The sequence below is a fragment of the Cervus canadensis genome, chromosome 22, assembly GCF_019320065.1.
Source record: "Cervus canadensis isolate Bull #8, Minnesota chromosome 22, ASM1932006v1, whole genome shotgun sequence".
NCBI classification, from domain to species: Eukaryota; Metazoa; Chordata; class Mammalia; order Artiodactyla; family Cervidae; genus Cervus; species Cervus canadensis.
Window position 1 is genome coordinate 7664727 of NC_057407.1, and position 13188 is coordinate 7677914.

Sequence of the window (13188 nt, forward strand, 5' to 3'; positions counted from 1 at the left end):
CAGAACAATAACTAAGAAGACACACAGATGGCCAAAAAGCACATGACAAACTGTTCAACATCACTAATTATTAGAGAAATGCAAGTCAAAACTTCAGTGAGGTATCACATCACACGGGTCAGAAAGTGTGACATCATCAAAAAAATCTATAAACAATAAATGCTGGAGAGCGTGTGGAGAAAAGGGAACCCTCCTACACTGTTGATGGGAATGTAAATTGGTACAGCCACTGTGGAGAACAGTATGTGTGTTCGGTCACTTAGTCATGTTTGACCCTTTGTGATCCTATGGACTGTAGTCTACCGGGCCCCTCTGTCCATGGGAGTTTCCCGGCAAGAGTACTGGAGTGGGTTGCCATTTCCTTCTCTAGGGGATCTTCCCAACCCTGAGACTGAACCCACATCTCCTGTGTTGGCAGGCAGATTCTTTACCACTGAACACCAGGAAAGCTGGAAAACAGTATGGTGTTTCCCTAAAAAGTTAAAAATAGAGCTACCATATGATCCAGCAATCCCATTCCTGGACATATATCTGATGTAAAACATATTTCTAAAAGATACATGCACCCCAATGTGCACAGGAGAACTATTTACAATATCCAAGACATGGCAGCAATCTAAATGTCCATTGACAAAGGAAAGTATAAACATGTGTTATGTGTATACAATGAAATATTACTCAGCCATAAAAAAAAGAATGAAATAATGCCATTTGCAGCAACATGGATGGACCTAGAGATCATCAGACTAAGAGAACTAAGTCAGACAGAAAGGCAAATATCACATATATAACTCATATGTGGAATCTAATTTTTAAAAATAATACAAATGAACTTCTTTATGAAACAGAAACAGACTCTACAGGTTTCAAAAACAAACTTTCAGTTACCAAAGGGGAAATGTGGGGGGAAGGATAAATTAGCAGCTTGGGGTTAACGTACAGACACTATAAGAAAGATAACCTACCGTAGAACACAGGAACTCTACTCAATATTCTGTAATAAGCTATAAAGAATCTGAAAAAGAATGAACACATGTATAACTGAATCACTTTTCTATACACCTATAACTAACACAACATCATATGTCAACTATGCTTCAATTAAAAAAAAATCACTCAAAGATCTAAGTTTTCTTTCCACTCAAAAGTAGGGAGGTGCACCAAGGCAGAAAGGAATAGGAGGGAAAGACAGTAACCAATGTCTAGAGATGACTCCTCACAGCCCTGAGTTACCCTAAACTGGTGTTTGGCAAGCATGTCAAACGGTCATTCCAGACAGCTAAAGTCAAGGAATCGAGTGTAGGTCTTGTTATTAATTAAAACGCACTACTCAATGATTTCACCAAGTGTCTTTACCCCTTTACTTTCAACATATGAAAAATGGGCATCATAATATGCTTTTGGAACCAGAACATTTTTCTCCCAAGAATTATATTTTCTTTCATTCATATTGCTTTAATATTCATACCTATAGTCTACATAAATTACTTTTCCAAATTATGAGTCAATCCATATGCATCATGTAAAATGTTCAGATCTCTCTTATTTCCACTAAGATGCTTACTCTACTTTAGAATCTTTCTGCATTTTTACATTTATATGAGTAAAGAGTATTTCTACAAGCCTCATATTTAGTCTATCTTTCTTTAGTTGTGTTATTAAACATAATAAACATTATGGGATGTTATGTAATATGAAATAATTACATATCACTGTATTCAATACTTTTTCAGTTATTTTTATGTAACATCAATATAAGGGGTTTTCTTGCACAAGACTGGTTTTATTGAAATAAATTTTACATGAGTTATGGACAGTCAATTTATGTGAAAGCCCTCATTTCCCCCCCTTTGAGATATATTTCCCATTTGGCTGTTATGTAACATATACTGTGGCGTGAAATAAAATCCCAAAGTCATTCACATAGTACAACTGATAAATTTGCATTATATTTTTAAAGTGCTATAAATAAAAACACAACTGTTTGAGGTTCAATTAAAGTGACTTCTCATTTAATTGAGAAAAGAGACTCTCCTACTCTTTTCACCTCTTAACCTACCTCTCAGAGTTTGCCTTTAAGTTGAAGCAATGCTCTATGGAACCATTACTCTATGGCTTTAGACTGTTCTGCCTGCTTTATATCTGTTGAGGATAAAATATTTAGAAGTATGATTAAACCTATGAAGACAAAATATTGAGTGTCAGTATTAACCACTTTGGTTCTTCAGATAAAGAAATAAAACTTGCTCACTTCTAGTCCCGATTAACTTCTGAAAAACCCAACTGACTTGACTTGTACTGTCCAACATGGTAGTTACCTTTGACTATTTCAATTTAAATGTAATTAAAAATTTCTTCTTCAGTCACACCAGACATTGTTCAAGAGCCCAAGAAGCACATACATCTGTCAGTTACTACATTAGACAGCACAGACGCAGAGCGCTTCCTTCACAGCAGAAAGTTTTATTGGACAGCGCTCAGCTAGACCACACAGGAGTGGATTGATATAAACATATACGAATATATGCAATTTTTCCATCTTAGTCACAAAAGTTACTTGTTTAAACTTATCTTCAACATATTCACAATCTTGTTTATTTTAGCCCAAGATAATAGTATAAAAATAGATATCTGTATGATTTCTCCAAATCCTATCATGTGATACCAAAGTTCAAAGCCCTCTAATGAACTCCTTCTTTGCCAACGGAAACTCAGTCTCCTCTGCTCTCTCTGGACCACAGTGGCTCACCGGTGAGCAAAGCCTTCCCGAGGCACCTGCAGGGGAGCCTTGCGAGGGACTCCTCATCAGTGTGGACTGGTCATTCCTGCTACCTTATGTGACCGTCTTGGAGGATGGGTCCCTGGAGGCAATGCCTCTGCTCCGTGCTCTGGCATGCTCCCTGGGACCCCCAGGAGGCCCACTCGTGGCAGGCTGACCATCCATGTAGGCCCCACCAGGCTTCCCATGATCAGCCAGGCCCACACATCCTCCACTAGAGCGAGCCACCAGGGCACCATCTGAGTCCAATGCCTGGGCAGACAACCCAGCCCGTCTTTCTACCTTCAAGGCCCAGATTATACCTAAAGTCTTTCCTGAAAGCCTAAACTTGGTAAAATACAACTTAAAACATATGAAAATAGCAATTTGTATAAACCCAAGGAAAACCATCCTCAGTAAAGGAAATGACGCATTAAAACTCTTTCAAAATAACAAAATTAACTCTCATCTGATTAGTTCAATACAAATACTCTTTTCAACACCCCTTTATCCCGGGATCTCTGAAAACAATTCAGTCAACTTCAAAATTTGGTCTTTTAAGTGATAATTTAAAAAAATAACACATTTTCTAAAACATTAAATGTGCATTATTTGGAAACAAGTAAATGCAAATAAACCTTTAAATATCAATATATAAACCCATTTATCGATTCTCCAGTCCACAGAGAGAGGTATTCACATATTTGAAATTTGAAAATCATTTTTCCTAACAACTATGACAGTGGTTTCTAGACTTTGCCGTTAAGCCCAAGCCATTATTCCTCTATGACAACCCACAACAGGAAGATTTATAGCTCCACAGGTCAGGAAGATTCTGTAGTCTTCTGATGGATGGCATCAAAGCTGAAGGCTGAAAGATACTTTAGTGGTATAGCTGGGAACAGAATCTGCAACAAAAAGAAAAAAATATACTCAACCACTCCACATCTTATTATGAAGTGTAACCACATCAAAATACAAATCACTGCCATTTCATACTCCAAGTATAGAGATAAATGCATTTATTTATCACCATTAAGTCAATCACGACAAATGTATAGTCATGCTTTAGAGATATTTATACTCAAGATAGAAAGAAGAATGCATTATTTAAGATTGATTTTTAACTTTTAAATTTATATATATTCTTTTCTGCACTGTGTCTTTGTTGCAGCATGCAATTTTAGTTGCTCTGTGTCATATAGGATCTAGTTCCTCAACCAGGTATCAAACCTGTGTCCCCTGCCTTGGAAGGCGGATTCTTAACCACGGGACCACCAGGGAAGTCCTGAAGATAAACTTATTACTAATTCTCATTCTTTTGCAATCTTTCCAACAACCTTACACAAACTACATCAACATACTGGAAACTGTATGAGCCTAAAATAATAAAAGTTGATAAAATAGAAATATATGGCCAAGGACTATAGATGCCAGGTAGAAGGGAATATGGTTTATAAGAGAAGTCTGGGCTATTCCTAAACCAAGCACCATCTTATTAATAATCATTTTATCATTATTGCTCTTCCCACTGGTTATTGCACACTCTTTCTCTCTTCACAGCCAAATTTTTTCAAAGGATGGTCTATACCAATGGTTCTCAGACTCAAAGCATCAGTATCACCTGGGAACTTGTTAGAAATGTACATTCTCAGGCCCCACTCCAGACCTGATGACTCAAAAATTCTGAGTGGAGCCTGTAGCTGATCTCATGCTCACTAAAGTGTGAGGACCAGGGAGAGGCCTGACTTCTTCAACATTCTTGAATCATACAAGGTTGGACATCCACACAGACTCACTAAATCTACTTTTTAAAACAAATTTATTTATTTATTTAGGCTGCACCCTGCGGCATGTGGGATCTTAGTTCCCTAACCAGGGATTGAACCCTCACCCCCTGCATTGGAAGGCAGAGTCTTAACCACTGGGCCGCCAAGGAAGTCCCACTAAATCTATGTTCTTTCCCTTACAGTGATGAACTCTCTAACTCAGACATTAGTCTGAAAGGGAAGGAGAGAAAAGAGAGAAGACAGCACGATGAAGAAGAAAGAAACTTAAAAAAAGTCAAAGCATATGTCCAACCACATCTAGGTTGATCTATTAAGAAATCACCATTTTTGTAGGTCAAACACAGCTGAATATTGGCAATATCATTTAGTTCAACCTAATATGAATATATGAAGGATGTGTGAGTGTGTGCATGCATGCTCAGTTGCTCATTCATGTCTGACTCTTTGCGACCCTACTGACTGCAGCCCACCAGGCTCCTCTGTCCATGAGATACCCCAGGCAAGAATACTGGAGTGGGTTGCCACTTCCTTCTCCAGGGGATCTCCCCTACCCAGGGATTCAAACCCACATCTTCTGCATCTCCTGCATTGCAGACAGATTCTTTTACCGCTGAGCCACCAGGAAGCCCATATGAAGGAAAGAATTATAATTATTTAGAAATAAACAAATGAATTCAAAACCTATTATCACTAAAGTTAACTTTTAAAATCAAACCATTTTTATTGCTGGCCACATAGATGGAAAGATTAATACCTATTTTCTCTAATCCATTCTTACATTTTTATAATAACACTATAACAGAATTATGAACAAATGAATAAAATACAAGAAAGTTTTCTGCAAGAGGAAAATTATACAACCCAAAGATAAATTTTGATAAATAAATGGTTCTGGTATTTCAGTTTCATGTTTAATATAAATTTCTAATTTATTTCATAACATTTCAGGATTCAGGATTAAGGATGGACGAACACATGAGAGATAACTGTATAGAAATTTTCTTATTTTAACTGGAAAAATTTTACTTTGCCAATAAATGGTATTTTTCATTAATGTCATGAGATACCCGAATACCTGACTGTGACTTATCATCTTCAGATTCCTACTAACAAGGGAGCAGTAAGCTCACATGTATGATACTTTCTGAGAGTGACTGAGGGAACCTGTCCACAAGTGATGTCTTCAGAGTCACGGGGCCAGGGCTATGTCCTTCCTAAATCCACATGCATGACATCTTTCATTCAGGTCTGCACCCAGCTTATCAAAAAAAAGAGAACTGGAAAAATTAAAAGATAACTTGCGGGCACTCACACTCAGAAAAGGAAAAAAAAGAGGCAGCAAAAAAGAAGAACAAAGACTAATTGATGCCTTTCCTTGAGTCTATGTTTCTGACAGGAGGAAGGGGTTCTAAGGCTTCTGGAACACTTTGGAAACAGCCACTGGGAAAAACATTTCCGCCCTTTCCTGAGGTACTGTGACCGCCCTGTTCCTCTGTATCATTTAGTTATGGGAAACCAAAACTAAATGCATCTACTTACTAATCAGCCAGGTGGCATTAGTGGTAAAGAACCAGCCTGCCAATGGAAATGCAAGGGATGTGGGTTCAATCCCTGGGTTAGGAAGATCCTCTGGAAGAGGGCATGGAGACCCACTCTAGCATTCTTGCCTGGAGAACCCCATGGGCAGAGGAGCCTGGAGGGCTACAGTACGTAGGGTCGCAAAGAATCGGACATGACTGAATCGACTTAGCATACACACAATAATCTGTCATTTCGTTTTTTCCTTTTGTGATGTTTTACAGGTGTACTTTGACTTATATAAGAGATGACCTTTTTAAAAGTTAAATTTAAATGGATTTTGACATGGAAACTTCCATTCTATTAATTAAAATACTATTTTATCAGTATCATTTCATTAACAATCCCACCTAAAGCTAGTAATGCAACCTTCACATTTTAAGTGCATGTTTCCCAGCTTCTCTGTCACATGGTTGAGGATGTATTAAGCAAGCTAATACACTAGAAAATTTTGATTACTTAACGAAAGGAAATGTATCTCTCTCTTTTTCTTTTTTGGTAAATAGAAAATAATTTACAAAGTAACCTGCCCCTAACCAATCAAGTTTTCTTTAGTTTGGCTTACAGCAATAAATGTGTTGTTGCATGAGTGATTGGAATTCTATACACTCATTTTAAATAATTTTAAATATGAATAACCTACCTCTTTCTTTAAGATCTTCAATATAGGCTTTCATAAATTCTTTATCAAAATGTTGGCGATCTCGTTCACTCTCCATCATTTCATCACCATCTTGACACTGGGTGTTCTCAAGAGGATTGTCCTTAAGACTTACAAATCTATTCAAGAGAATATGGAAAATACCACCACTTTCACCTGTGCATTTGTAATTGTGCAAAAATCTTCTCAGAAGTCAACCTTTGTGGCACTAAATCCCAATTTCTCACTTCTTCTTTGAAGTCACAGCTGACCACATAATAATAGTGTCACTGGTGAAATTTCACTGTGCAGTAATCCAATAGGATTACTGGATTCAGTTTATACCAGACTGTGCAGAGGTTTGTTGGGAAAATGAGAGGTACTTAGCCATAGACAGAGGATAGTGGGCATGAGGTGAACAATAATAACACTTCACCTCTCCGTCAGATATGATGCCTTACTATGTTTGATATTACTCCCAATTAGTGACAGCAAACTCTTAAAATGTTGTGGCTGTGTTGAAAAGGACTCAGATGAAATCCCCATCAAAGAAATATTTAAAATATGGACTACTGTGACAAAAAAAAAAAAAGCTAAAGGAGACAAACCAAAATGGCATTTGACCTAATTTCTTCACAATGTTGAAAGATCTTTTGATGTGAAAGATTATACAAATATTTCTATTCAAAATAGGAAATCTTTTCTTGGCTGCTATTGTAGGCCCTACTAAGTCTTGGGGAATTTAGTCTACTCTCTTTGGTTTGTAGAAGAGAAGTTACATACATATATTACAAATATACATATATGTATATATATATGATATCAGCCACATAGCTGCTAGCTTTATATATATATATATATCCCAGTTAATTTTCCTTTTAACTTTATTTGATAGCTAAATATGGGGAAAGCAAAAAGGCTTTACTTCTTATATAGCTAGATCCATTTAACTTTTCATTTGCAATTTCTTTCATTGAATTTTCATCACTTTTTTAAATCCAAAAATAAGACATATATCTATATTTTATCATCCTTCATTTTTTATCAAAGTAATCACTGTACCTGTCTTAAAATTTGAATAGCTCCTCTCCCATCTCAAAGAAATTTGTCATTGGTCAATCACTGCTTTTACTGAATCTATTTGAAATTATCTTTTACCATGGAAAAATACTTTAATGTTGTTCAATCAGGTGAAGGTATTCCTCCCGTTATCTTCAACTCCCTCTATATCCCTAACCTTCCTCCCTCCCAATTTTTATCTATACTTTTATTTTTTCAACATTTTATTATGAAACTTTTTCAAACATTCAGCCAAGTTGGAAAATGTTACAATGAAAGCCCCTGTACCCACTCCTAGGTTCCACATTTAACATTTTACTGTACTTGCTTTATCACAAACCCATCCACTGATCTACCCACTCCTCTAGCCACCCATCAAGCCACCTGATTTTTTGAAGCATTTCAAAGAACATCACAGACATTGTGTAGATTTACATTGTTAATGTCAACACCATCCACGTTCCAATCTGTAACCACATTTAACTTTTCTATCTTGTTTGCAAGTTTGATTCTAGAGTTGAAAACCAGTTTATAATATTTACATGTTTGTGACAATTATCTGGTAAGTCTTACAGATACCTTCGTATTTTGAAAATGAAACAGCAAAATGTTGTCTGGGCATCTTTATATGCAGACAGTGTTTGCCCAGGGGACAGCCCCGCTGTAGCTGACCACTCAGGGAGCAAATCAGTCCCCTGGGGAATCTCCAAACACAAAACTCCAGGGTCATTCCCTCAGGGCCTCCCTAAAGCAAACCTCACACTTTCGATCAGTGGGCTGGACTCTTGGCGCTGAGTGATCTGCCCAACGAAATCAAGGAGGAGATCTGGAAGGCAGGGGATCACCTGTTTGTATGAAGCTTTCCTTTTGCTCCTTCTGCTTTTAGCACCGTGACTCAGTCTACACCTTCCATACCTGAAATCCGACTACCACTCATCTTTGGAGTCTTCCAGGATATGGCTCATCTCTCGGTTTGCCCTCTGAGCTTCAGCCTATTTCATCCTATTTCTATCAGTCACCAGTATGCCTCTGCTGAGTATCTCCCAGAAATGTGTTGGGACCTCTCATTCTGTGAGGGCCTTAGTTGCTTCCTTCATCATTGTGGGTCTATACGTTTTTTCCCCCTCATTTTAATGGGGTCTCAAGATGGACAGGTGTTAAATACATCATTATGTATCTATCTTCGTTATCATCATTAACCTGGCAATTCTCATTCATTTTATAGCCTCCTTCCTATATTTAATTTGTGGCTTAATCCAGATTTCTTTTTATATGTTACTTATGATTTTATATGTATTTATCTATGTGTGTATGTGTGGTATTTGTGCCCTGGGCACATATCTCTCTGTGCCTTCAGCCAGTAGGTAGCATTTATCCAGAAATTCTCTGAGCTATACCTCCCCATGCCATTGGCCAAAGACTTCAAAATTCCAAGTGAAAGCACCAGAATTTCTTGTTCTCAGAGTAGGAGAACCACCGAACATGGTTCCTGAGACAGAGGCCCAGGCTCCAGGGGCTCCTCGCTCTTACCTTGGGTCTGAATGGGTCTCTACTGGGCCGTCTACTTACTTTAAAGGTGTGGAGGAGTCACAGAGGGCTGTTGGGAGCTCCACCAAGTGGTCCCCGCTGACGACTAACAAGGTGAGCTTCTTTAGGTTAAGCAAGGCATAAGGAAGATAGGTGAGCTTGTTCTTGTATAGGAGAAAGGTCTGCAGTCCTTCTAGCCTAAGAAGATGTGAAAGGGATTAAAACTTAAGGACTTAGCCTCACAGCTAAGAAAAGTGAATTACAGATAAATTCTAGTAGGAAATCCCTACTTAGTTTATTTTTTATATACGATCCTTATAAGAATAAGCTGGCTATACGACTTAAATAAAGTCATATCAGGTAACATGATTTGGGTTTTTTGTTTTTTTAAGTTTTTACTGACTTAGTTGGCAATGGAAGATACAGATATAGCAGCAGGATAAGCAAATTACACAATATATAGTAGGCCATGATGAAACTTATAAAATCAGTGTATCTGCCATTCTATCTAGTATCTACTCTGTTCCCACAGGTAGATATGGGAAAGAAATCATATTAGAGCTGCAGTAAGAATAAACAAATTTTGGTAATATATTTCCTTTTGTGAGAACACAGTTACTATTCTCTCATCATACATTAACTTTAAAATATAAATAAACCTGCAGAGTGAAAAGGAAATGAGCAAAATATGGTCCAAATATGTTTTACTCGGTTTTCCATTTTCTTCTAGCTCACTGCCTGCCTCTCTAGCTTTTTCTTTCACTCATCTGCAAAATTTTGACTGATCCCACAAAATATTTCACAAAGTTCCCCTTGTGTTTCAAACTAAAACAATTCCCACTTAGTCTCATAAACCAGGAAAGCATCCATATATATCACATGTCCCAGGAGTAGAGAAAGGTCATATGAGATGGCATTCAGGACCAAGCCATTTTCAGTTCCTGTGTCCCAACAGCTTACTATGCTACTTTATGATGAACACTATGGATTCCAAGAGTCCAGAAAGTTTGTTTCATTCACACTTTGAACTCAGTCCACTCTCTGGGCCTGCCATACAGAAGCCTAGTAATATTGGCTGATTGAATGAATGAATGAATCTATCATACATGACTCTGTATAATACTTTTTAAAAAATGAAATAGCTACAAGGATAGAATTTGAAAACCTTACTAGGCATATCAATTTTGTTTGAAACATTATGTATAATAAAGCAATAAATGAAACTAATAAAAATTATCCTGATATCCTATATAGAATGATATGTTTCTATTCCATACATAATTTACTTTTCTACTCCTGGGGAGTAAGGGAAAGCTAAAATTCCATTCTACTGAGGACTAAAGTAAAACAAACATGTGTTCAAATTGTGTGTATATATATACACACATATACACATATATATGTGTATATATATTGTGTTTAACTATATATATATATACAGTTGACCCTTGAACAACACAGGTCTGAACTGTGTGAGTCCCCACTCATATGCAGATATTTTTCAACAGTAAATATTACAATATTGCATGGGTCTGTGGTTGGTTGAATCTGCAGATGAAGAGGAACCCCTGGTACAGAGACCAATAAGAAATTATATGCAGATTAAGTCCCTCGTTGTTCAAGGGTCAACTGTACGTGAATATGTATGACGTAGACTGACAACTGTCTTATTCTATAAAGAACCAAACTAATTTCTCAGAAACAAGAAACTCTGGAAAATCAGTTGATCTTTGAAAACATTCATGTGTCAGGCATGTTTAAAATGTTAGCGACTAGTTCATGTACCGCACCTTCAGAATGCAAGTAGCTACCTGTCTATGTCTTGTGGCAGGTCATTCAAGTTATTGTTGCTGATATCCAACCACTGCAAATTAGACATCCGCAGGACACAGATCGGGACACTGGCAAACTTGTTTGCTGAGATATCTACGAATGAAACTTGCTTCAAATTACTTAACTAGGAAGGAATAACAAAATATTCTAATTACTTTTTAAATTTTTCATTTATTTTCTAAAACTTTTATTGGGGTAATCATTGATTTATTACAATGTTGTGTCTAATTACTTTTTAACAGTGGGAATTAAATTCAACTAATAATTTTTAGATTGACATCTCTTCCCAAAGGCATTTATATCAACATATGCAAAACAGATGAATATAGTATGTATTCTGAACACCTATTGTGTGTTCTTCACTGTGCTACTTTCTGGGGGTGATAAGACTGAATAGCTCACAGTGGCTGCCCTTGAGGGGTTTATACTTTCATAAATGAGCAAGGCAAATTTATGTAGTAAGAACTAGTGTGAGGAAGTTTCCAATTTGCAACATTCAGTAACACAGAGAAAGGAGTGAGGTGAGAGTCAGGGGTCAGGAAAGAGGTCACAGAGAATGGAGTGTTTGAACTGGGTCCTGAGGTTCCTTGACAGGTGGAAAGGTTGTGGAGGAAACTCCGGGTGGGGAACAGCATGTGCAAAGCCAGAGAAGACAAAAAGCGTAAGCCTCAAAGAGTAGTGTGACCTAGTGAAGCCTGTCTTAATGGGTTTTGGCCAATCTTCAGGAGACTCACACATGAACTGGTAAAGAGGCATGGCAAACGATCAGAAATCTCCACTGTTATTCCGAAGGGCATGCCCAACAGGACTTACTTATGGAGTGGACATGGGGCACGGGAGCAAGAGAGGTCAAAGGTGAGCTGGTTTTGCCGCCAGCCTGCACGTCTGGGAGAGGACTGGGCCTCTCTGTAAAGATGGGAGGGCTGGGGAACGAGAAGCGTGGGGGAGAACTTTGAGCCCTGGTTGTGCCCCCTCACCAGGACCATCCCTCGGCATTTCCTGGGTCACACAGGTGCTAAGAGTGGAAGCAGCCACTCCCTCTCACCCAGAAGTTTCCAGGAAAGAAGAAGAATACGCCTTCCAGGACTAGACAGGCTCAGTGGCCAGGGCCTTGTCAGAGCCTCACCAGCAACACTATTTTTAGTCTATTCATTAGCAGCAGGATTTGTGAGATCCTTATCGCTCTTCAAGCACAAGAAGCCTGTTGAGTTTTATTTAACAACAAAAACTGTTGACTTTCATCTGTTCTATTAGAAAATAATTTAAAATCATTTCCCCAATGAATACAGACAAAAAAGAAACAAATGGATATTTTTTAATTAATGGACTTCTCAAATCATATCTCTGGACTGCTTTACTTATCTGCATTTAAATTTTTAAAAATTTTATCCACTTTATTTATTTCCAATTGCTACCAATTTTTTTCCTCCATTATGGGTAAACAAGTTGGGATCTGAATTATGGATATATTAAGTAGATATTAGATAAAAATACCTTGCATGAAAATAGGATTTATTTTGCCTAGTTTCCTTTTGATAGCAGCTCTGAAATTAAATTTGGGTTCTAGCCAAGTGTAAGCACGTTTCTTTTTTTTTTCTTCTTTTTTTTAAAGCACGTTTCTAAAGACTTTATATTAGCAGGTTTAGGATGATTAAAATGTCATGAAAATGTGACTTAAGTAAAGATGGATTTCATCTTCTAAAATTTCTTCCCCATATTATAGACCATTCCATGTCATAAACCAAGTAAAAGTAAATCACCATGCAAAAATGTTTCTTTCTTACTTCAAAAGGGAGCTCGGTTAATTCTAGATTTCCAGAACAATCCAGTTTCTCTAGATTTTCACAGTCTCCCAGTTCTGGAGGAATGCTCTTCAGACGGTTGAAACTCACGTTGAGTTCCTTGAGGTTCTTCAAACAACCTGTTAGAAAAAATCAACAGACATGGTGCAGGTTCATTAAGGTCTTTTAAGGACAAAAAGCAAAACGAAGATGTAAAACATT

The 13188-nt window shown here is 37.4% G+C and overlaps 1 protein-coding gene across 2 annotated transcripts in view; it reads right to left on the minus strand.

Annotated features, from left to right (window-relative positions):
• Positions 1-1655: 1655 nt before the first annotated feature.
• Positions 1656-13188, minus strand: part of LRRC2 (leucine rich repeat containing 2) — a 36585-nt gene continuing 25052 nt past the window's right edge. For both annotated transcript variants that reach the window (XM_043442053.1, XM_043442054.1), the window contains exons 5-9: positions 12970-13106; positions 11164-11309; positions 9395-9550; positions 6770-6906; positions 1656-3666 (exon numbers count right to left, since the gene is read on the minus strand). In XM_043442053.1, coding sequence (XP_043297988.1) covers positions 3617-3666; positions 6770-6906; positions 9395-9550; positions 11164-11309; positions 12970-13106 — 626 coding nt within the window. In that variant the 3' untranslated portion in view covers positions 1656-3616. The remainder of the gene's footprint in view (positions 3667-6769; positions 6907-9394; positions 9551-11163; positions 11310-12969; positions 13107-13188) is intronic.